General features: G+C 42.4%; 1 protein-coding gene across 1 annotated transcript in view; it reads right to left on the bottom strand.

The window, feature by feature from the left end:
- Positions 1-24,558, bottom strand: part of LOC311133970 (calcium-dependent secretion activator 1-like) — a gene marked incomplete at both ends in the record, with an annotated part of 131,288 nt that overhangs the window by 10,322 nt on the left and 96,408 nt on the right. The window contains 10 exons of the mRNA XM_084167597.1: positions 8,974-9,081; positions 10,203-10,235; positions 10,637-10,720; positions 10,818-10,892; positions 11,284-11,298; positions 12,044-12,191; positions 12,557-12,712; positions 14,620-14,763; positions 21,329-21,470; positions 24,255-24,411. Coding sequence (XP_084023723.1) covers positions 8,974-9,081; positions 10,203-10,235; positions 10,637-10,720; positions 10,818-10,892; positions 11,284-11,298; positions 12,044-12,191; positions 12,557-12,712; positions 14,620-14,763; positions 21,329-21,470; positions 24,255-24,411 — 1,062 coding nt within the window. The remainder of the gene's footprint in view (positions 1-8,973; positions 9,082-10,202; positions 10,236-10,636; positions 10,721-10,817; positions 10,893-11,283; positions 11,299-12,043; positions 12,192-12,556; positions 12,713-14,619; positions 14,764-21,328; positions 21,471-24,254; positions 24,412-24,558) is intronic.

The following is a 24,558-nucleotide window of genomic DNA, read 5'->3' as shown; positions in this document are numbered from 1 at the left end:
AAGGAGGGACGGGGGGCAGAGAGGGGGTGCAGAAGGTGAATGGCCTGCCTTTTGGGACCAATTTGTTTCTTTTCACCCTTTCCCCCTGCCTCTCCGCTGACAGATGTACAAAGAGGGACCCGCGCTGAGCCTCTCATCCACATGTACCCGCAAGCAGCTGTCACTTTTGTCAGACAAGTTAATCAAACAAATGCCACCATACCTCCCCTTAGATAGAGAGGGAGAGAGAGAGGGAAACAGAGAAAGAGAGAGAGAGGAGGGAGAAACAGAGAAAATGGTGTGTGTATATGTGTGATCAACCGACCCTATCACCCCCCTTCACTCAAAAGTGGGACTTGTCCCACTCAACATAAAAGAAGGCTCCATTTAACTTCCATTTCCCTCGTCTTATGTTATTCATCCATTCCTTTCCTCATTTGGTTTTGACCACTGACATGGACCTCTGGCCCTCTGGGGTGGGTCAGGAGGGATTTATGCCAGAGTCTGAGATCACAGTGAGGGTACATGGATGGATGGATGGATGGATGGATGGATGGATGGATGGATGGATGGATGGATGGATGGATGGGGGGTGGGGGAACAAAATGCTCCCTCAGTAATTATAAAGAGTCTAAGCTGCTTACAGACTTCATTAAAAGGAAGCGAAACCTTTTGACATGTTTTCAGCAGTCGCAGTGAGTCTATACACTACCTGTTTGTTTTATTTAGTCTTCTTTTACTCTGGCCTACTATCGTCCAGATTCTTCATTATCCATTCCAAAGCCTCTTTTCACCATTGGTTTATATTAACATAAAGAGATTATTAACTTGCATGAAAAACAATAAGAGGACATCAACTCAGTACTGCGTTCATATTGAGATGTATCATGGCTTTAAATGGGAAAAATGCATCTTATTCTTGCTATTGAATTTATAAAAAATATCTCTAAGACAGGCCTGCATTGTGTTAACATGTCCTCATCCTCCTAAAAACATTTATTCAACCATATTTGTGACTATGTAGATTTTCCCAGAGTCAATGACGCTTAAAAAAAAATTGTAAACATGTTTGCTTTGCTTTTCTGTTGATGTAATTTGATATGTTAAAGGAAGATCAACAACACAAAACATAAAAAAAAAAAAAAATGAATTAAATGTAGCATCTCATGAATATAGTATAGTCTTCAATAGGGTCAACGCAGTATTTCATTCTACATGGGCTTTTTTCACAGTAAAAGTGAAAAACAAAATCTCCAAAATGAAACCCTGACTGATAAACAGAAACAACAACCAAAACAGGTGCTTTCTTTTCACATCCTAGTCTAAATAGAAACACACACATATCTGTCCCGAGAAATTATACAATACATTCATTGTATTATAAAAAACTCAAATAAGACTGAAAGTATGTCATCTCCTCAACACAGAAACAAAGCAGGGTCATCACCCTTGGTCGAATTAGAGTCTTCTTTCCTTCTTTCTCTTGTTTCTGTCCTTTAGCTTGTTTATCAGACCCTGGCTCTCCTCTCCATCTGCCTGAACCACCCTGCCACAGATCATTTTGCGTGCTGCACAAAAAGCTCAAATTGATTAAACTGTTCACTTGGCTCTGCGATTGGCGACCGGAGCCTGTAAAGTGGTAAAGTGTCTGGGACAGTGAAGTGGTATTGCAGCAGGTCTGTCACAGTTATCCTCCTCCTCATCATCACCACCACCACAAGCTCAAGCCAGCAGCAAGATCAACAGTAGCAGCAGCAGCGCAATCCTCAATCCTCAATCCCAATATAACCTAACCCCTCCTGCCCTCCCCTCCGTTGCTCCTGCCAGTCGTGAACCAGTTCGCTGCGCGGCGATTAAAGCGTTTTAACTTCGTCGTAAAATGCAATCTCGCAGATCTGATAACTACCAAGGTCAACGGAAATACTTCAAATCAATCAATGAGCTGGGCCCTAATCCCCAGGAGGCAGATTAAGTGTATAATTGACCCGAGTAATCTGTGTATCTGTGGTTGGCCAGGGAACAACTAGACCCAGTGCCGGCCGGGCACCCTGCCTCCCAAAGGCAGCTCCCTCTCTGTCCCCTGGCACTGGATACCCACACCAGGCAGCTAGCATATCAGTGCAGTGCTGGATTTGGCCTCGGCTAAAGAGATGGCTTTTTTAATCAATGATCTCTGGGCCAGCCACATTAAGTCGATGAGCCCTTACGTTAAGCACATCTGTTTTAATCCTCTTCTCTTCAGCTGTTCTTTCAAGAACTACCAGAGAGAGGAGGAGGAGGGGATAGGGGGGGGGGGAACAAATGATTTGTTCCTCTCCCCCACACAATCGCTCACTCACTCCATCCAGCTCCCTCCCTCTCCTTTCCCTGCCCCTGAACTTAACAAACTTAGCTATCTGACTGCGAGTTTCATCTCTTTAGCGCTGTATACAATTTGGTGCCGCTTAGGCAGCTTGGAAAAATAGAAATTGCTCCTCTGTAAAACCTACAGCATATCACAAAAGCCATCTGTACTTTGGGAACAGTCCTGTAAGATTAATCATTACTGTTGAATAATACCCGCATCACTCTCCCCAAACACAACAACACACACACACACACACACACACACACACACACACACACACACACACACACACACACAGGCAGACATACACACATACATGCACAGACGCACAAACAGACACCTGTCCGAGTCTCAATTTTCACAAACAAAAATGTATTATTAAAGAGATCATAGAATGATTGGATTCATGGTGAGGATCGTGGTATGTAACAATGGCCTGAATCAAATAGTATTTTTCTCACTGATTGCAATAACAATTCAGAAAAACAAGTTGTTTTACCCTCTTGACATTGGCACAGAGTTATAGAGCTGTTGTTACTGAGAGAGAAGAGGTCAAATACTAAAATAATGTTATGTTTTACCAGCCCCCCTGCCCTCCAATCTGTCACAATATGTCTCCAATCATAATTCATTTCTTGGGCGTTGTTGTTTTCTTAACATATTAACGTATGCCCATATGGTCAGTCTGATGTCAAACGGCATCCCATGCTAAAGTCAGTGCTGCTGACACGTATTTAAATGAAGTGAACCATATCCTTATTGTGTCTGATATGACATCTACTGACGTCTTGAAGAAATCCATGTCTCCACCCTAATTAACCCTGAGGGGACATAAGGTATGCCTCCCGATCAACTAGCTCCCAACACACACACACACACACACACACACACACACACACACACACACACACACACACACACACACACACACACACACACACACACACACACACACACACACACACACACACACACACACACACGGTTACATTTAAACCCTTGACTAAATGTCATCAGGACCCAAGGGATTAAGGGTAGGGGGAACAATTTAAAACAGAAATTGTCCCTAGAGGAACATCTTATGTTGTTACTCCTCAGAGCCATTGCTCAGGTCTAAGGCTGAGGGTGAGTATTAGAATGTATCCTTAGGAAGGGCCCTAGCTACACCCATAACACTAAATCTGACCTTAACCTTTATAGGGCTAAGACCCTCCATGCATCTGATTGGTCTTTTGGCTCCTTCTAAAGCATCTATTCTAACGGGTACCAACTGTACCAACTCATTGTGGGGACCTAAATCATTGCAGGTAAAAGGGAAATCAAAAGACAAAAGAGAGAATTTTGATCTTTGGTTTTCATCTAGATGTGTGAAGTGTACGTGAGGGATATTCATTTATAGAGGCATTGTGTGATTTGAAAAGTAATCCCCTCATGATCAGCAGTACACAGAATAATAATGTTATTTTCAAGGTCAGCATCTCAATCTCTTAATTTGTTTTATATTATGATAAAATAGAACAGGATTTAAATCTTGTCTCCTGATAATCTATTATGGGATGACATCAAAACACCTGAAATGCAAATCAATTTCTTATTATGTTTAAGTGGATATCATGGATGGGTAGGGATTTTTTCTTATTTCTTGAAAAGAAAAATATCCCAGTAAAAAAAGGATTCATCCAAGATAAATGTATTCTGATTACACTTAACTTTACAATTGCCTGTTCACTAGTTTTTTTGGTCTTAGAATTAACACGGTAACATTTTAATAACTTCATGAATACCTAATAATTATGTTATAATTCATCAACAACAAAAAAACACTACATAGCACCATAAAGTACTGTTACCCTATGAAATCTTAAAGGTCCAGTGTAGTCAAAATTCAGTTTTTCCTGTGTTTTGCATCACATTGTACAACTGATAAAACTATTTGATTTGTGTTATTTGCTGATAGTTGCTGGTTGAAAATACAATCTACACAGGACCTTCTAATTAGCAGGTTTGCATGGGAGGAAGTTTCTGCTTTCCATGGTGACATCACCACGCGGTAAATTGGTTAATAGACCAATAACAAAGAGAGTTCCAAACCTCTCTGCCAATAACAGCTAGTTTTCCGTTTTCCCCTAACACCTCAGACCACTCCCAGACAGTTCTAGCAAAATTCTTGCTTGAGAAATATTTTTTTGCTATTTTGGCCCATTTTAACAGAAATCTATTACAGTAAGGTACTTAATTGTTACCCAGAAATTATTTTATATTGATATAAAACCGGCTGTATTGCGCCTTTAAGTAAATAGCAGCTGAAGCCAGACTATAACTTAAACCATTACCAATGGTTATGTCTGACAGGATGCATATTTCGTTTACAGACAACAGCACGTGCTAATTTATAATTAGTTATAGAATAAATGATTATCCCTGGAAATAAAATAACAAAACAAACAATCCCCATCCTTATTTTTACAGAACAGACGCCCCCTCCCCCTCTCTGTTTAAAAGTGGTATGATCCCCATGTCCTTTGGTCCCTTCTGTAAAGTGTTATCGGGGGTGTTGGTGAAAGTATACTTTTTTGTCTAAGAAGCAGTAAGGCTGAAGTTATCTGATCCTAGACTAACTCGTTTGGGGGAGCATCAACATTTGGCCACCATTTTGACAGCTTAACAATGTGGAGATGTTGCCAAAACCGACTGTAATACTCACAGTACTAAACTATTTTAAGTGCTATGTAGAGTAAATCAAACGATAGTATCTGTTTTGGCAACATCCCTGCACTCTTGTGCTGTCAAAATGTGTCCCTGAGTGGCGCAGTGGTCAAAAGCACTGCATTGCAGTGCTGAGGCGTTCCTACAGACTGGGGTTCGATTCCAGGCTGTGTCACAGCCGGCCGTGACCAGGAGCCCCATAGGACGGTGCACAATTGGCCCAGCGCCGTCCGGGATAGGGGAGTGTTTAGCCGGGTGGTTTTCCATGGCTCATCACGCTATAGCGACTCCTTGTGGCAGGGCCTTGCGCATGCAAGCTGACTTTGGTCGTCAGTCGAACGGTGTTTCCGCCGACACATTGGTGTGGCTGACTTCCGGGTTAAGCGAGCAGTGTGATAAGAAGTAGCACGGCCAGGCGGGTCATGTTTCGGAGGACGCATGACTCGACCTTTGCCTCTCTCGAGCCCATTTGGGAGTTGCAGTGATGAGCCAAGATCGTAATTCGGGGAGAAAATGGGCAAAAAAAATATGCTTGTGGCCAGACCACCCTGAACTTGTCTGATCTCGGTAGCTAAGCAGGGTCGGGCCTGGTTAGTACTTGGATGGGAGACCATCTTGGAATACCAGGTGGTGTAAGCCCAAAAAAATTATAACAAAAATGTTTCCCTCAGTGTTGTATGAATGCGAAGGAGGTTGTTAAGGTAGGGATGCTGGAGTGAGCTGAGTGCATGCATGTATGTACAGTTGAAGTCGGAAGTTTCATACACTTAGGTTGGAGTCATTAAAACTCGTTTTTCAACCACTCCACAAATTTCTTGTTAACAAACTATAGTTTTGTCAAGTCGGTTAGGACATCTACTTTGTGCATGACAGAAGTAATTTTTCCAACAACTGTGTACAGACAGATTATTTCACTTACAATTCACTGTATCACAATTCCAGTGAGTCAGAAGTTTACATACACTAAGTTGACTGTGCCTTTAAACAGCTTGGAAAATTCCAGAAAATGATGTCATGGCTTTAGAAGCTTCTGATAGGGTAATTGACATCATTTGAGTCAATTGGAGGTGTACCTGTGGATGTATTTCAAGGCCTACCTTCAAACTCACTGCCTCTTTGCTTGACATCATGGTAAAATCAAAAGAAATCAACCAAGACCTCAGAAAAAAAATTGTAGACCTCCACAAGTCTGGTTCATCCTTGGGAGTAATTTCCAAACGCCTGAAGGTACCACGTTCATCTGTACAAACAATAGTACGCAAGTATAAACACCATGGGACCACGCAGCCGTCACACCGCTCAGGAAGGAGACGCGTTCTGTCTCCTAGAGATGAACGTACTTTGGTGCGAAAAGTGCAAATCAATCCCAGAACAACAGCAAAGGACCTTGTGAAGATGCTGGAAGAAACAGGTACAAAAGTATCTATATCCACAGTAAAACGAGTCCTATATCGACATAACCTGAAAGGCCGCTCAGCAAGGAAGAAGCCACTGCTCCAAAACCGCCATAAAAAAGCCAGACTACGGTTTGCAACTGCACATGGGGACAAAGATCGTACTTTTTGGAGAAACAAAAATAGAACTGTTTGGCCATAATGACCATCGTTATGTTTGGAGGAAAAGGGGGGTGTTTGCAAGACGAAGAACACCATCCCAACCGTGAAGCACGGGGGTGGCAGCATCATGCTGTGCGGGTGCTTTGCTGCAGGGGGGACTGGTGCACTTCACAAAATAGATGGCATCATGAGGAAGGAAAATGATGTGGATATATTGAAGCAACATCTCAAGACATCAGTCAGGAAGTTAAAGCTTGGTCGCAAATGGGTCTTCCAAATGGACAATGAACCCAAGCATACTTCCAAAGTTGTGCCAAAATGGCTTAAGGACAACAAAGTCAAGGTATTGGAGTGGCCATTACAAAGCCCTGACCTCAATCCTATAGAAAACTTGTGGGCAGAACTGAAAAAATGTGTGTGAGCAAGGAGGCCTACAAACCTGACTCAGTTACACCAGCTCTGTCAAGAGGAATGGGCCATAATTCACCCAACTTCTTGTGGGAAGCTTGTGGAAGGCTACCCAAAACGTTTGACCCAAGTTAAACAATTTAAAGGCAATGCTACCAAATACTAATTGAGTGTATGTAAACTTCTGACCCACTGGGAATGTGATGAAAGAAATAAAAGCTTAAATAAATAATTCTCTCTACTATTATTCTGACGTTTCACATTCTTAAAATAAAGTGGTGATCCTAACTGACCTAAGACAGGGCATTTTTACTAGGATTAAATGTCAGGAATTGTGAAAAACTGAGTTGAAATGTATTTGGCTAAGGTGTATGTAAACTTCTGACTTCAACTGTATGGGGTGAATCTCCAGGGAGATGGGCCTTGCTAGTAGATGTACACAGAAAGATTATTTGACTCTCAATCATGCCACTGGATGTAATGTGTTAAAACAATTTAACATGAGAGATAAGTTCCATTTCAAAATATATAGCTAGGGGAGAAAGTGTGTGGAAAGCTTTGGAAAGTAAAGCTGAAAGAAATGTTGAAAGGCATTGTGGTCCAAGTGAGAAAAAGAAAGAGATGGAAGGAAAGGGAAAATACACAGAAAACCAGGGGTGTTTTTATGCTTTCTGATCACTGAGCATGAACGCATAGAAACAGCAGCAGAGAAGCATCACGCTTTGGTCATATTGAGCAGAGCGACAAGAAAAGGACAACATAGAGGAGTCCTACAGTGCAGCAAGACACCTTCATACGCCACAGTACTGCCAGAGGGAGAACAAATAGAGAGTGACATATATATAGAGAGAGGCCTCTTCTTTAATCAGAGAAGAAATGCTCTTCTGAGAGAAGACGACACAAGCCAAACAGCAGGTCAAAGCAGCAAGAGAAACAAACATGGAGAAGAGACACTTTCACTCAGAGAAGACTGATAAGGGAGAAGGCAGGTCATGCCAGCAGGCCTTAGGGGAAGCCACACACACACACACGCATATAACACACACCCACACACGCACACAGGTGCAATCTGAGGTTCTCACCCCGAAAAGAATAGTGGACAAATTGGTCAACATGCATCACAAAGGATTATTTAGATAACCAGGTTTCAGGCTATTCCTTAAGACAGTGTTCTCTTTTCTCCCCCCACTTTATTCACTCTCTAATACAAACTCATTATATTTCTCTCTGTCCCTTTCTTTCTTTCGTTCTTTCTTTCTCTCTCGCTATCCTTCTTAAGCCCTCATTACAATAAGCCCTGGGTCAGAGGGCCCTGGCCCTCCTTTCTGTTTGTCGTTCCTAAGAGGAAGAAGATTTACTTGGAGAAAGCCCTGATTGTCAAAATGGGACAGTTCCAAATGTCTTGTATATACTCCAATGTGGGGAACGGGTCAGCAGTGTGTGGGGAACTGGTCAGCATAACCCGACCTACTAACCCTAACCTTTTGATCTGATTATTAATGTTGCTACAGATCAATTAGTGGAAGAACACAATGTATTCTAACGGCTGAAGACAGAATTTAGACTGGGGAATTGTAAAGATGGTATTAAGTCATCTTATAGGAGGGCATTCTATTGTGTGGCCTTTAATTGATGAACCCCTATTTGCTGACTCGCAGAGAGAGAACACTGCTTAAGATAATCCTCCTCAAGGTTTTGCACTTCTCAAACAAACAGAGATAAACAGAAGATGCAGAACACTGCAGTAGAGAAGAAACAGGCTAGAGCATAGTGTATTCATAAGGAGGGAAGAGTTAGAAGTAAAGGACGGGGTAGAAAGAGAGAGAGACAGAGAGAAGGAGAGAGAGAGCTACTTGTACAGCTGCGGAAGAAAAGCCAGAGAGCTGTTCAAAATGAGACTTATCCCTCTGAACCGACTGTTTTATCACATCTTGGAGAGCCTCCCCTGTAAGGGAGGAGACGGCATTGGTTACTTACGGCAAATAACCTTTCTATGTACACCTCCTCATTGACCTTATCCCGCAGCATGTCCTGAGAATGGCGGACAAAGGTCACGTAACCATCTGCAATGTCCATCCCAGGCTTCTGCAGAACACACAAGAGAGAAAGAGCGAGAGAGAGAGAGAGAGAGAGAATGCGTGAGAGAGAGAGAGAGAGAGAGAGAGAGAGAGAGAGAGAGAGCGAGAGCGAGAGAGAGTTGAGAACAAGAGGGAAATAATAATTAGTCCCAAAACAACAGATTCATTGTCTCACCAAGGCACTGAAACCTGTTTACTTCATAATAGACACGATGGAGACCAGCAAAGTGACATAAGTTATTATCAACTGTTATGTAATGTCAAGCTCTAAGACATGCATATGAAAAACTGACAGGTATTAAAATAAACATTCAACCCAAAGTGTTATCAAATTGTCATTTTCATCTCAGAAAAAAGTATTGAAATGTACAGTTGACATCTCTGGAGAGGTGTTTCATTTACGGTGCATCTAGACCCTGGGCTATGGCTGTCTTTTTTACTGAACTTCCTATTAGAGATGTGTACTTGGCACAGAATCATCTGTCACAGTCTGGGCATGTGCAAAGTGAACAGAAGAACCAGGAACACATGATCAGGCTGCTGAACAGACTGTTAGGAGGGCTGCCATTTCTCATGCCATCTCAAATATTCAAACAGGACAATGCGTTTGCAAATAAGACACTCAATTTGTGTGTGTGTGTGTGTGTGTGTGTGCCTTTCCCCCTCCCGCTTCTTCTCCGGTATATGAAACACATCCTCCCGTGCCGGCAGACGAGGTCATATGGATTTGTATCAGCCGCTGTAAACCGAACTTAGTTAACACATCCCTGAGTGGTTCCAAAGGGTGCAAATTAGTATGTTTCTCCAGTGTAATTGTATTTTGTGCATTAAGCAAACAATTACCATGCAGAAACTAGGGCTCTGGCCCTGCGGACATAAGAGGCCCAATCAAAGATTCAATGACAAGGCATTCATTTAAAAAGTGCCGTGTTGAGCCTTTGTGGGTTTTTGTTACACAACACAACAGAGACACTCACAATGTGTGCCGCATGACATGCCAAGCTGGCTGTTTTTGACCAGATCCATATGAGGGAAGATGTAATGACACACACACAAACACACACACGTACACTTGGACTGGGACAAGAAAAACACAAGTACTGATAATAATACTATTCTCCCACTTACAGGTACATCCACATACTTTGATGCAGCTTTCACCTTGAAATGAGACAGAGAGTTTAGGTGAAAAGGAAATATTTGAGATTCCAACTGTGCAACTTCCTTTCATTGCAAAAGCTGTATAATGTGAGTGTAGCTTCAGTGTGCGACTGCAATATGCTTAAGTGAGTCATATCAGGAAATGTAATTGCACAGTTCACTCAGAATTTAATTAGACTTCTATTACAATGTTCAGGAAACTACTAAAATACTTAACCTTTTCATGCATTGGGAGTGTTATCATGAGCAAACTGAGGGAGAGTGCTGTACGTACTCTGAACATATGTTTGCTGAAGGTACATTATCTGAACAAGACTATTCCTACTCTATGATGATTAAAATAGTTATGTATGCAGTGTACGATGAGAAAGACGGGAATAAGCGAAGGAGTGCGTTCTTACTGTGAAAGAGAGGAAGGAGGAGAAGAGTGTGCCCTCATCGTATCTGGACAGTTTGGCTAGGACACTCTCTAGAATGACCACGAACTGACAGACAGGGAGTTGTGTTACTGGCAATTATATCACGTTTAAAACAATATTGTTGTAATATCCCTTTCAGATATGAGTAAGACAGTAACAGCACCTTTGCTACCAGTAAGGTGATCATCTCCTTCACAGTCTCCTCTATGAGAGCGTCGATTTGGGAATGGTACTGTCTCTGTTAGGAAAGAGACATGTTAGTCACAACGTCCAAATCCAGCATCCCTCCCTTCCCTTATGTTTGTTTGTTACCACGTCTCACAGTAGGCCAATATGCTAATCAGTAGTATGACAGCATTCTTTTGTCTTCACGTGAGCCATGTAAAAGACCTCAGACTAATTAATTCTGCACTTGTAATTGGTATCTGTCTCTGTCTCTAGATTGTGCAGATATGAGAACTGTCACATCTACCCCATGTATATTCAGTACCATCTACACACATGCTAATGAAATCAAAACATTTAAAGTGTTAGAAGACTGGGGAACACTGGGGAACACTGCATTGACAGCTAATTATACATTTGGGAACTGGGGGTGAGATTTCAATTGAATTGTTAGCCACACTTACCCAATCTCTAACAAACTTTCACAAGATAGAGAAAATAAATGAAAAGAAAGATAGAGGAGACATGGTGATGGTGAAAAAGCAAGCGACTACAGCAAAAGCACATATTCAAGCAAAAGCTAAATTAGGATACACAGCAATCGCAGTAAGTGCCATTGAAACTATTGTAAGTGAAAACCTTGACAGAAATGCATATACAGTATGTACTACTATACAACATGTATTGTATAAGCATAGCATTAAATAATATGAGCAAATAGAAAGAAATGGAAGCATAGAAATGCTGATTCTAAGTGAGCTGGAGCTACTGAATCCATGCAATTAAGAGAATACACATCTAACACACAGCTGGTGAGCACAAAAGGATTTTCCCAAAGTGCATTGGTACTGCTCCAGGGTGGATACCGATCTGTATACCCAGTGCAGCATGCTCAGTGATATATCATAGAAATCAGAGTGAAAGAGAAATCACTGAAATCACTATTAGACATCAATAGAATCATATACATTATATTACATAAAATAATAGGTGAAAACTTTACACTAATTCAAAGACTGTGTAAATATGAGTGTTGGTCTGAGGCTGTGCAGATGGAGGTGGACTGGTATCTGATGTCTGATCTAAGACTGGTATTTGATGTCTGGTCTAAGACTGGTATCTGATGTCTGATATAAGCCTGGTATTTGATGTCTGATCTAAGACTGGTATCTGATGTCTGATTAAAGATTGGTTAAAGACTATTGGGAGGAAGGAATCTTCTACCTCCTGTCCCAGCTCCATGGCACACAGCTTGGCTGACTGGGCCTTGGCATCCACCATCACGTTGAACATGGTGCAGATGGACTGAGGCACGCGGAGGTCTGTGGTCCGACTGCTCTTCTGGAGCTTGGACTCAAAGGCCACCCTCGTTCTGGAGACAGGGACAGAGAAAGGAGAGAGGTTGTAGAGCACTATACACAGACCTACAATGTGTGTGTGTGTGTGGATGTGTTTATCTATACTTGCTTTTTCTAGGGAGTTTACGGTTAACGTTAGAATTAGCGTTAGGGTTAGAATTAGGTTTAGGGTTAGGGTTAGGAGCTAGGGTTAGTTTTAGGATTAGGGTTAGGAGCTAGGTTTAGGGTTAGGGTTAAGGTTAGGGTTAAGGTTTGGGTAATATTATTTTGAATGGGACTGAATTGTGTGTCCCCACAAGGTTAGTTGTACAAGACGGTGTGTGTGTGTATAATTGTGTGTAAGCAAGTGCAAGTGTCCCATTCAGGAGCGTTCTCTCACCGTTTGACGCAGGACTCGATCATGTCGCTGGACATGAGTTTGAGCCTGCTCTCCAGGTGTTTGCCAAACTCCTCCTCAGGCCAGTGCAGGTCTCTGATGAAGGTCTGCAGCGCATCCAGCTTCCAGAATAGGTCCTCGGACGTCCCCGAGCCATTACTGGGCAGGAAGAACAGGGCACAGGTCAGTGGTCACAGCTAAGAGGTTAAAGGTTAGAGCACTGGTACCCAACAGGAGAACACATGGGGGGTAGAGGACTACATCAAGGATCAGAGAGGATGGGCAAATCTAGGTCTCAGGATTCCATTTGTTTGGGTTATTTCTACCATTTACTGATTGGTTACAATATATTTTGAATGGAAGATACTATATCTTTGATCTATTCCTGGCCAATGAGGTTCTATGAATTATGTTCATCAAGGTACCAATCAGTGTATGGTAAAAATAAACAGACATGAGTATGTCTTTGACCAATCAATAACCCCAGAGTTGAGTAGTTATTAAAACCAGGGAAAGAGTAGGGGTCCATGCATACTGCAGGTTGGTCAGTTAGTTAGTGCACTCTGGGAAAACACACAATGAAGGGTGGGGTTGCTTTCTGATGCGGTGGAGGAGACTGTATACCACTCCCCTTCCCTGCCCCCTTCCCCCAACCCTGCAGACAGAGAGCAGCTCTCTCCAACCACACAGATCTCTCCAGACACACAGGGGCCTCCTCACAACTAGTGCCCACAGGTAAGAGCTCCAACACAGGGTAAACAGGGACTTGTCCTCCCTAGCACACTGTGGCAGACTGGAGATCAGAAAGATGTGATGGAAAGATACAAATTCAACACTTTGAAACACTGGCTTGGGTTGGGCCTCATTTAATAATGGTGTGTAATTTAGCATTTTCCATTCTTGTTGTTTTTCAATTAGCTTAAAAAGTAATTTGTGTCTTTCCACCATTCAGTTCAAACACATGCAGTAGGAGGAAAATGAAAAGCCATTGATGGTTCTCCATTTTGAAACACTGCCTACTCTAACCCCATGCGAGGGCCTTGGCATGAACATGGCTGCAGGTAGAACAACAAGAACACTGGGACAACTGGGGTCATGGAAACAGAACATCAGATCACTGGCAGTGTTTTACTATATATTTTAGAATAGGCTGAACCTGTTTTTTTCCTAATTATCAACAATGTGGTTGTGTCAATGCTGTGTTTGAGTTTTCTTTTGTGGGGTGAGATTGGCTTAGTCTTTCTGGCTTATTTATAAGATACCAAACCTGCGTTTAGTTCTATCTTTGACAGAGCAGTACCTTTAAATTCTGGCAGCGAATGTATTAATTTAATCTCTCTCTCTCCTTTCACACATTTTTAGTAGCTGGTGCTGAAGCTGTTTCACTTTGGTTTGGAAAGTGGGATAGATAATGTGTCAGGTGTACCTCAAGGTGCAGAAGAAGAGCTTTTAATCAACATATCTAAACATAGCTTTGCAATTACCTTCACACTATGTCTCTCCTTGGTCCCTCGGGAGGGCTGCTAAGAGCTAACAGGTAGACATGGAGTTTTACAACTGGCAGAATCACTAATGAAATGGGACTTAATTTCATATTCCGTCAATATCAAAGTGGGATCATTATTATTGTGTGAATGAGTGAACATGATCTGTATTAAAGTAGGAGTATCTGAGAGGCTCATGCCTCAGTAAAGACAAGCACCAGGAGACCTAGGGCTGATCAAAGTTCTCCCACTTCTGCACGTTAGGCATGGTTGGTTTTACAAATGCACTATAGGCCCAACTACGGTATGCATAAAATGTGATAGATTAAATTTGATTGACTGACTACAATGTTTAGCACAGTCAATGTTTTATTGTAGCCTATAGTTGAGTAGCTGCCGTTAGCTAATAACTAAGTAAAATCACTTAGGCCAAACCTGACCCCATCTAAATTCTGATTGGTGGATATTGCCTGTACATCTCTAGAAATTGAGTCAGTATCCCCGAGGACATGTGACATGTTCATGCCAAGAACACACATTCATTTTTCATGTTTCAGGCTCCAACAGAGACTCAATACACACTCTGAGTCACATGTAGCTGCCATCCAGTTGGGTGTAGAAAAGCTAGACATTGTTAGGAGGCTAACTGGTGGTAGATTTGGTACTTTGGGCATTTGGAGGTTGACATTTGGTAGATTCAAATCAGGAAGATTACTTGTTAGGCTCCTGTGTAGAGGAAACAGACATAAAATTAAAATAAGACGTGCTATAACAGCGGTAAAGTGGATATGTTTTAACAGGGAAAGTGAAGAAATGGTGAGAAAAAAACTATTGGTGAGAACAATAGCAGTTATTAAGATGAAATAAGTAAGGGTATCGTTGCAGTGAATAGAAGAGACAAATGTAATGTTGAAAAATCATGTGTAAAGAGTGTCTTATCAGCATTGAAGACAGTAATGACAGAAGATAGTTGACTAATGATAACTCAATACATGGTGACAGCAAACTGCTATGACATTGATACAAGGGATACCATTTGAACACTAGGGAATACCAAACATTGAGGAAAAATGTTTCCGACAACATTTTCAGACATATGGTCTTACCTGCAGTAGGGAAAATTTGAATTGAATAGATAGTAAATAATCTTGTTAGTACAAATTAATATATTTGGTATTGGTTTACTTTGACTCCATATCCATAACGCATTTATTACACATCTTTAAGTATTTCATGAACGCTTTATAACTGGTCCCAACCACATTATTAAAGGTTAATGAAAAATATTCATAGCATATCTTAATAGATGCATCATTACAATGACAGTGTAGTGTCATCAATATGGCTGTTGTCAAAAGTGTGCTTCTGCCAGTGTTAGTGAATATGCCAAAAGGCCAAACCACGTTTTGAGACTTCTTCTTCTTCTTCTTCTTCTTCTTCTTCTTCTTCTTCTTCTTCTTCTTCTTCTTCTCACTGAGGTCAATGGTGCAAGAAGATCCCCACAGGGTTGAATCCTCAGGGTACATTTTACGGATCAAATCGTGTAGTTGAGGGTCATACTATAACTCTTCCGTAACTCATTAGCAACCTTCCTCCACATCACAATTAAGTTGGTCATACTGGTCTATTACGCATACATGTAGGGTCTGTATGAATTGTATGTAGTCACATTAAAGTCAAATCTATTTTCCCATTCATAAAGCATTTATAGCTAAGCACTTCATGGTAATTAACTGTGCAGTTTGCCAATCTGATCTATAACACCAACATGTGGTTCTCTGTAGCTCAGCTGGTAGAGCACGGCGCTTGTAACGCCAAGGTAGTGGGTTCGATCCCCGGGACCACCCATACACAAAAAAAAATGTATGCACGCATGACTGTAAGTCGCTTTGGATAAAAGCGTCTGCTAAATGGCATATTATATATTATATTATATTTATTAAAGGTCTATGTATGAACTTTATGCAGTCAATGTACTGTCATTTCAATATTCTCATTCATAAAGCATTTATAAGGCATTTATAAACATGCCTCACTTATCAAAAAGAATACGGACACAACACAGAATGTTATTTTATTTAAATTTTCCATATGTAACGTTAGCTAGCTTGCACAGAAAACAATTGCTGAGGATCGCAGAAGAATCCTACAATTGACATTTTTCAGTTAGTCTTTTCTTGAATAGATTTAACTGAGATTCATATTCAAAGCTTTCAAATTCAATTCCCCATTTTAGACTGATAGCTAGCAATAACTTTTTTATTGAGTAAAATGTAATAACATAAGGAGGTAAAGCTAACTAGTGTTTCCCCCTTATTCACTAATGTAACGTTAGCTAGCTTTTACAACTCGGTCCAGAAACGTTCAAATTTTTTCATAAAACTCATGAAACATTTTGTTAACAATGTTAGCTATTTCACTATTTACATTGTACTTTTGCACATTACAGACCGTTTAAAATAGGACAAATTAAGAGAGACCATAGAGATAGACAGAGGACTCATCTTTGTATATGTGCCATTCTAGCGTCTGTGACAGCATGGGAAGCGCCATGGAGGCCATCTCCATTTAGAAGTAGTCAATGTTCTTCTTCACGATTGGCTGATCCCACCTGATGACCCGGTTGGACATGACTCCAACAAGGTCACCAGGAGGGATCAGCCAATGAAGTCGGAAGTCCCACCCAGTTGACTACATTAAAATGGTGGAAGCCCTCAATGGAGCTGCCCATGCTAATACGGCCTTTTGGCCACTAGAAGCCTCTATCATTCTCTACGTTTTGACTGCAGATGAGAGGTGAGAAGTCATGGGGGCATCGCTTCCGGGTGACAGCCCAGCATTCTTCTGGCTTCTTAATAGCTATTTTTGTTATTTTAAATGTACAAAGGTACACTTTCAGTTTTTTAAATGATTTTTGTAGAAGTGAGAGGTCACCTCTCACACACTCCTCCTGTGGCAGTGCAATCAAAATGGAAAGAATGTCATGATGTTTCTGTCTCTGAATTCAAATCAAATAAATATAAAATGGTCACATGCTTCATAAAGAACTGTAGACTAACAGTATGATGCTTACTTACGAGCCCTTCCCAACAACGCAAAGAGAAAAAGATAAATAATATCAAAATATCAAAATAATAACACAAGGAATAAATACACAATGAGTAACGATAACTTGGCTATATCCACGGGGTACCAGTACCGAGTCGATGTGCAGGGGTACGAGGTAATTGAGGTAGATATATACATATACTGTAGGTAGAAATAAAGTGACTAGGCAACAGGATAGATAATAAACAGTAACAGCAGTGTATGTGATGAGTCAAAAGGGTCAATGCAGATACTGTAGTTAGTTATATAGTTAACCAATAGCTACCTAACTATTTCGCAGTCTTATGGCTTGGGGGTAGAAGCTGTTCAGGGTCCTATTGGTTCCAGATTGGTGCATCGGTACCGCTTGCCGTGTGGTAGCAGAGAGAACAGTCTATGACTTGGGTGGCTGGAGGGCCTTCCTCTGACACCGCCTGGTATAGAGGTCTGGTCGGATGCCAAGCAGTTGCCATACCAAGCGGTGATGCAGCCAGTCAAGATTGCTCTCAATACTGCAGCTGTACAACTTTTTGAGGATCCGAGGGACCATGACAAAACTTTTCAGCCTCCTGAGGGGGAAGAGGCGTTGTCGTGCCTTCTTCACAACTGTATTGTTGTGTGTGGACCATGATAATTCCTTAGTGTTGTGGACACAAGGAAGTTGAAGCACTCGACCTGCTCCGCTATAGCCCAGTCAATTTGGATGGAGCGTGCTTGGCCCTCCGTTTCCTGTAGTCCACGATCAGTTTCTTTATCTTGCTGACGTTGAGGGAGATTTGGTTGTCCTGGAACCACACTGCCAGGTCTCTAACCTCCTCCCTGTAAGCTGTCTCATCGTTGTCGGTGATCAGGCCTACCACCGCCGTGTTGTCTGCAAACTTAATGATGGTGTTGGAGTCATGCGCGGCCACGCAGTCGTGGGTGAACAGGAAGTACAGGAGGGGACTAAGCATGCACCCCTGAGGGGCCCTCGTGTTGAGGGTCAGCGTGGCGGATGCATTGTTTCCTACCCTCACCACCTGGGGGCGGCCGGTCAGGAAGTCCAGGATCCAGTTACAGAGGGAGGTGTTTAAACACAGGGACCTTAGCTTAGTGATGAGCTTGGAGGGAACTATGGTGATGAACACTGAGCTGTAGTCAATGAACAGCATTCTCACATAGGTGTTCCTTTTGTCCAGGTGGGACAGGGCAGTGTGGAGCTCAATAGAGATAGAGTCATCTGTGGATCTTTTGGGCGGTATGCGAATTGGAGTGGGTCCAGGGTGTCTGGGATGATGATCTGATGTGAGCCATGACCAGCCTTTCAAAGTATGTAATGGTTACAGATGTGAGGCTAAGGGGCGTTAGTCACTTAGACAGGTTACCTTGGCGTTCTTGGGCACAGGGACTATGGTGGTCTGCTTGAAACATGTAAGTATTACAGACTGCGTCAGGGAGAGGTTGAAAATGTCAGTGAAGACACTTGCCAGCTGGTCAGCGCATGTTCTGAGTATGTGTCCTGGTAATCCTTCTGGACCTGTGGCCTTGTGAATGTTAACCTGTTTAAAGGTCTTACTCACATCGGCTACGGAGAGCGTGATCACACAGTCATCCAGCACAGCTGGTGCTCTCATGCATGGTTCAGTGTTGCTAGGCTCGAAGCGAACATAGAAGGTATTTAGCTCGTCTGGTAGGCTTGCGTCACTAGACAGGTCGCTGCTGGGTTTCCTTGGTAATTCGTGATAGTTTGCAAGCCCTGCCACATCTGACGGGCGTCAGAGCCGGTGTAGTAGGATTCGATCTTGGTCTTGTATTGACGCTTTGCCTGTTTGATGGTTTGTCGGAGGGCATAGCGGGATTTCGTATATAAGCGTCTGGATTAGTGTCCCACTCCTTGAAAGCGGCAGCTCTAGCCTTTAGCTCAATGCGGATGTTGGCTGTAATCCATGGCTTCTGGTTGGGATATGTACGTACGGCCACTGTAGGGACGACATCGTCAATGCACTTATTAATGAAGCCGGTGACTGATGTGGTAAACTCCTCAATGCCATCAGATGAATCGCGGAACATATTCCAGTCTGTGCTAGCGAAACAGTCCTGTAGTTTAGCATTCACTTCATCGGACCACTTCCGTATTCAGCGCATTACTGGTACTTCCTGTTTGAGTTTTTGCTTGTAAGCAATTGGTGGCTGACTAAATACTTTTTTCCCCCACTGTAGACCTTTAATGTTGGTGTTATAGATCAGTGGCAAACTGCACAGTTAATTACCATGAAATGCTTAGCTATAAATGCTTTATGAATGGGAAAACAGATTTGACTTTACTTTGACTGCATAGAATACATACACAGACCTTTCATGTATGCATTATAGACTAGTATGACCAACTTCATTGTGATGTGGAGGAGGGTTGCTAATGAGTTATGAAAGAGTTATGATATGACCCTCAACTACACGATTTGATCCGTAAAATTTACCCTGAGGATTCAACCCCGTGGGGATCTTCATGCACCATTGACCTCAGTGAGAAGAAGAAGAAGGTAAGTCATGGGCCTATACTGGCCGGTGGGGAAATGGGGCTGGTACAGGCTATTTATCAGCATATTCACTAACACTGGTATGGCAGAAGCACACTTTTGAGAACAGCCATAATGATGACACTACGCTGTCATTGTATTGATTGCTCTATTAAGATACCTAAATATGTGCTCTTGCATAGCATGACATGAATATGCTATGGATATATTTAATTCACCTTTAATAATGCGGTTGAGACCTGTTATAACACGTTCATGAAATGCTTATGAGTAATAAATGCATTATGGATATGTAGTCAAATTAAATAGTTACCATATATTTTTACACAATTGTCCACAAATATATACTGAACAAAAATATTAGTTACAGTTCATAAAAGGAAATCAGTCAATTGAAATAAATTAATTAGGCCCTAATCTATGGATTTCACATGACTGGGCAGGGGCGCAGCCATTGGTGGGCCTGGGAGGGCATAGTCCCACCCACTTGGGAGCCAGGCCCAGCAAATCAGAATGAGTTTTTACCCCACAAAAGGGCTTTATTACAGACAGAACTACTCCTCAGTTTCATCAGCTGTCCCGGTGGCTGGTCTCAGATGATCCCAAACGTGAAGAAGCCGGATGTGGAGGTCCTGGGCTTGCATGGTTACACGTAGTCTGCGTTTGTGAGGCCGGCTGGACGTACTGCCAAATTCTCTAAAACAACATTGGAGGCAGCTTATGCTAGAGAAATGAACATTCAATTCTCTGGCAACTGTCACGCCTGCTCCCACTCCCCCTCCCTGGCGCTCGAGGGTGCCAGGCAGCCCATCATTTCGCACACCTGTCACCATCGTTACGTGCATCAGCGCTCATTGGACTCACCTGAACCCTTTGTTAATTACCTCCCCTATATCTGTCTGTTCCTCTGTTTGATCCCCGTGTCAGCATTAATGTCGTTATGTTTCCCCTGTCCAGACGCTGTCTGTGTTTTGTTTCATGTCTGTATATATTAAATGTTCACTCCCTGTACCTGCTTCTCGTCTCCCAGCGTCTGTCCTTACAACAACAGCTCTGGTGGACATTCCTGCAGTCAGCATTCCAACTGCACGCTCCCTCAAAACTTGAGACATCTTTGTCATTGTGTGTGAGACAAAACTGCACATTTTAGAGTGGCCTTTTATTGTCCCCAGCACAAGGTGCACCTGTGTAATGATCATGCTGTTTAATCAGCTTCTTCATATTCCATACCTGTCAGGTGGATGGATTATCTTGGCAAAGGAGAAATGGCCACTAACAGGGATGTAAACAAATTACATGGCATGGGACCAACACTTTACATGTTGCGTTTATATTTTTGTTCAGTATACATACTTTGTGTGGATATCAACCTATTTCATGTACAAATACATGGTACACATGATCACCCAAAGAATATCTGAATATTTATTTTAACATGAACAGGAAAGCCTAAAATCATTGACATTAATTCAAGTTTGAAAACTGAAGATATTAGTGTCTACCCATATTGTATGTTTGATAGTACCCAACACACTTCATTGATTAATTTGCCTAAATGAAGAAAGGTATGCTTAGGCTACTGCATTATGACTAACCTAGGTGCCAGTCAGTTTCTGCTATAGCCAACTTGAATGCAGAAACTGTGTAGCACATTAGGGTGTTGATTCTAGAGGTTGAGGTGTCCTTACTTGACAGGCTCCCAGGACTCTCTCTCGAAGCCCCTGTGGATGGACTGGGCGATAGATGACTCCATGAGGTCCACATATCGTACCACCAGGGGGGCGTACAGGTCCTGCAGGTGTCTGTGGAACTGTCCGTTGCACAGGTTATCTGAGACAGGACAGATCATATGCAGTGGGGAAAAAAAGTATTTAGTCAGCCACCAATAGTGCAAGTTCTCCCACTTAAAAAGATGAGAGAGGCCTGTAATTTTCATCATAGGTACACGTCAACTATGACAGACAAATTGAGAGAAAAAAAATCCAGAAAATCACATTGTAGGATTTTTAATGAATTTATTTGCAAATTATGGTGGAAAATAAGTATTTGGTCACCTACAAACAAGCAAGATTTCTGGCTCTCACAGACCTGTAACTTCTTCTTTAAGAGGCTCCTCTGTCCTCCACTCGTTACCTGTATTAATGGCACCTGTTTGAACTTGTTATCAGTATAAAAGACACCTGTCCACAACCTCAATGGTCAGATGAAACCAAAATATAACTTTTTGGTAAAAACTTAACTCGTCGTGTTTGGAGGACAAAGAATGCTGAGTTGCATCCAAAGAACACCATACCTACAGTGAAGCATGGGGGTGGAAACATCATGCTTTGGGGCTGTTTTTCTGCAAAGGGACCAGGACGACATTTCAAGGTCCTGGAGTGGCCTAGCCAGTCTCCAGATCTCAACCCCATAGAAAATCTTTGGAGGGAGTTGAAAGTCCGTGTTGCCCAGCGACAGCCCCAAAACATCACTGCTCTAGAGGAGATCTGCATGGAGGAATGGGCCAAAATACCAGCAACAGTGTGTGAAAACCTTGTGAAGACTTACAGAAAACGTTTGACCTGTGTCATTGCCAACAAAGGGTATATAACAAAGTATTGAGAAACTTTTGTTATTGACCAAATACTTATTTTCCACCATAATTTGCAAATAAATTCATAAAAAATCCTACAATGTGATTTTCTGGATTTAATTCTAATTTTGTCTGTCATAGTTGACATGTACCTATGATGAAAATTACAGGCCTCTCTCATCTTTTTAAGTGGGAGAACTTGCACAATTGGTAGCTGACTAAATACTTTTTTCCCCCACTGTATGTTAGAGGAAGTAATTCATTAAACTGTAACACCATAGGAACATTCATCAATATAACATCCAAGGGAGAATTACTTGGAAATGCCTCTCCTTCCTGTCTTCCTTGGAGTGATCGCTGATATGAAATGACTGGTCTGATGAAAGCTATGAGGTGGATAGCGAGACTAATAGTAGTCTAGCTCCTCGCTATCTTTTGTATATCTGTTGCCTATAGTTTTCTTTAGACAAAGCACGTTTCCTCTAGATTCAACTTGTAAAAAGGCAACGCTAACACAGACCGTGGGAGATAGAATGGAGGCCAGTGTGTGCTAATGCGATGGCTCACGGCTCCACACAGTGGGTTTGATTTTTATTCCTTTGAGCGCTCGCTCTCCCTCTCTGTGTGTGTGTGTAGGCTATATGTGTGTGCTGCGTGTATAGAAGTCAAGGTCGATGATACACAGTAGGTGCAATGTTTATTTTGTTCCCTGATTGTCGTTCTCCAATTAGCCACTTGAGCGGCTGCTGTACACTTTGATGTATTTGTCCAGAAGTGAGGATGCAGGGCTCGCCCCTCTCCCAGCCACTTCTGTTTTAGACCTCATTAACTGCTTCAATGGCGTCTGACTTTGGCACCTGTCTGGTGCTAGGGCTATTTCCTGCCATATAAGCTAGCTGATTTGGGGAGACAAAACAAATGACCTTCTGTGTAAAATGCCCCTGTGATATGGATTGGTAGTTGTGGGGATGTTGCACTGTGTGTGTAGTGTGGACTTTGACGTTGTACATTGTGTTAGTGTGCTCCTGTAAACCACTGGAGGACCCTGAGGGAGATGGATGGCTGCATGGATGGATGGATGCTATTTTGGTGGCCATCTCACTCATCATTGTGTCAGGTTTGCATGATGAGTTATGCTGTCAAAGTCATGGGAATTAGAATTACTAGCATTACATGGAATTAGTCCATGTATGCTACATCAATCATACTGTATGTAAAGTGTACACTATGAAATCCAACACATCATGTGTTGACATGCAGTGGTCACTGGAGCCTTTTACTATTATAAAAGTAAATTGGGGAAGAATACCATTAATTTTGCCCTTCTGTTTGGCTTGTCTCCAGATGGTCTTGTTGCTATGATCATTGCAATGTGAATAACCAATCGGTTATTTAAAAAAAAAATGCCACTCGTGAATGTGGCCAATTGTGTAGCAGTAGCAAGTGAGCATAACAAGCTGTTCCAGTCTAAGTCCATTAAGCCACTGCAGGTGAACAACAGACTACATTACATCCTTCCAGACTCCTGGCTGACAAGCTAAAAGGAGACTTTCACCAGGGACAATTAGCCCAGTGCAGGTTCACTTCACAAAGGCAGTGATAAGTGTTTCTTTTCTGGCTCACGCTTTCAGCACCCTGGACAGTGCTCCTACGGCAACTGCAGTTCATTAGGGAGATGACAGGGCCCACAGCAACCATTTCACTGTTAGTCTCTCAGCTCTTACTGCGAAGCTCCCAAAGCACTCTATTGTCCTCTCAATCACCTTCATCCCTTTCTTTATACTGGAGTCAAATGCAGTGGGAAAGTAACATTAGATCGGAACATATTCTTCTCAATTTGGATCTCAAAGTAAGGTTTAAGTTTCTCCAGTTCACCAAGATCAACCACAATGAATATTCAATAAAAACACAGTCCTATGTGACATAAATGCGCCAGACTCATGTTAAGTGTGTGCTGTATGGTTCTGGAGTGCTAAATGCTGTGCGTGTCTGTTCATAATGTAGCCCTGGTTCAGGCCTGGGTCGGGATTGGAGGCACTCACAGTCGGTCCTCAGGAAGTCGTTGAGGAGTTGGAAGAGAGGGAAGCTGTCCCAGCTGTCAGGGGGCTGCACCTCCAGAGCAGCGTCCATGTCCACCGCATACAGAGACAGGAAGGTCTCCGCGTGCTCCACCATCAGGTCTGACCACCACGCAAACGCCTAGAGAGAGCGAGAGAGAAGGAGAGAGTGAGAGAGAGGAAGAGAGAGAGAGAGAGAAAGAGAGAGCGAGAGAGAGAGAGAGAGAGAGAGAGGGAGAGAGAGAGAGAGAGAGGAGGAGAGAGGAAGAGAGAGAGAGAAAGAGAGAGC

The sequence above is a fragment of the Coregonus lavaretus genome, assembly GCF_964263955.1.
Source record: "Coregonus lavaretus genome assembly, chromosome: 8".
Taxonomy (NCBI): Eukaryota; Metazoa; Chordata; class Actinopteri; order Salmoniformes; family Salmonidae; genus Coregonus; species Coregonus lavaretus.
Note: the sequence above shows the minus strand (reverse complement) of the source record. Positions and strands in the feature narration are given on the sequence as shown.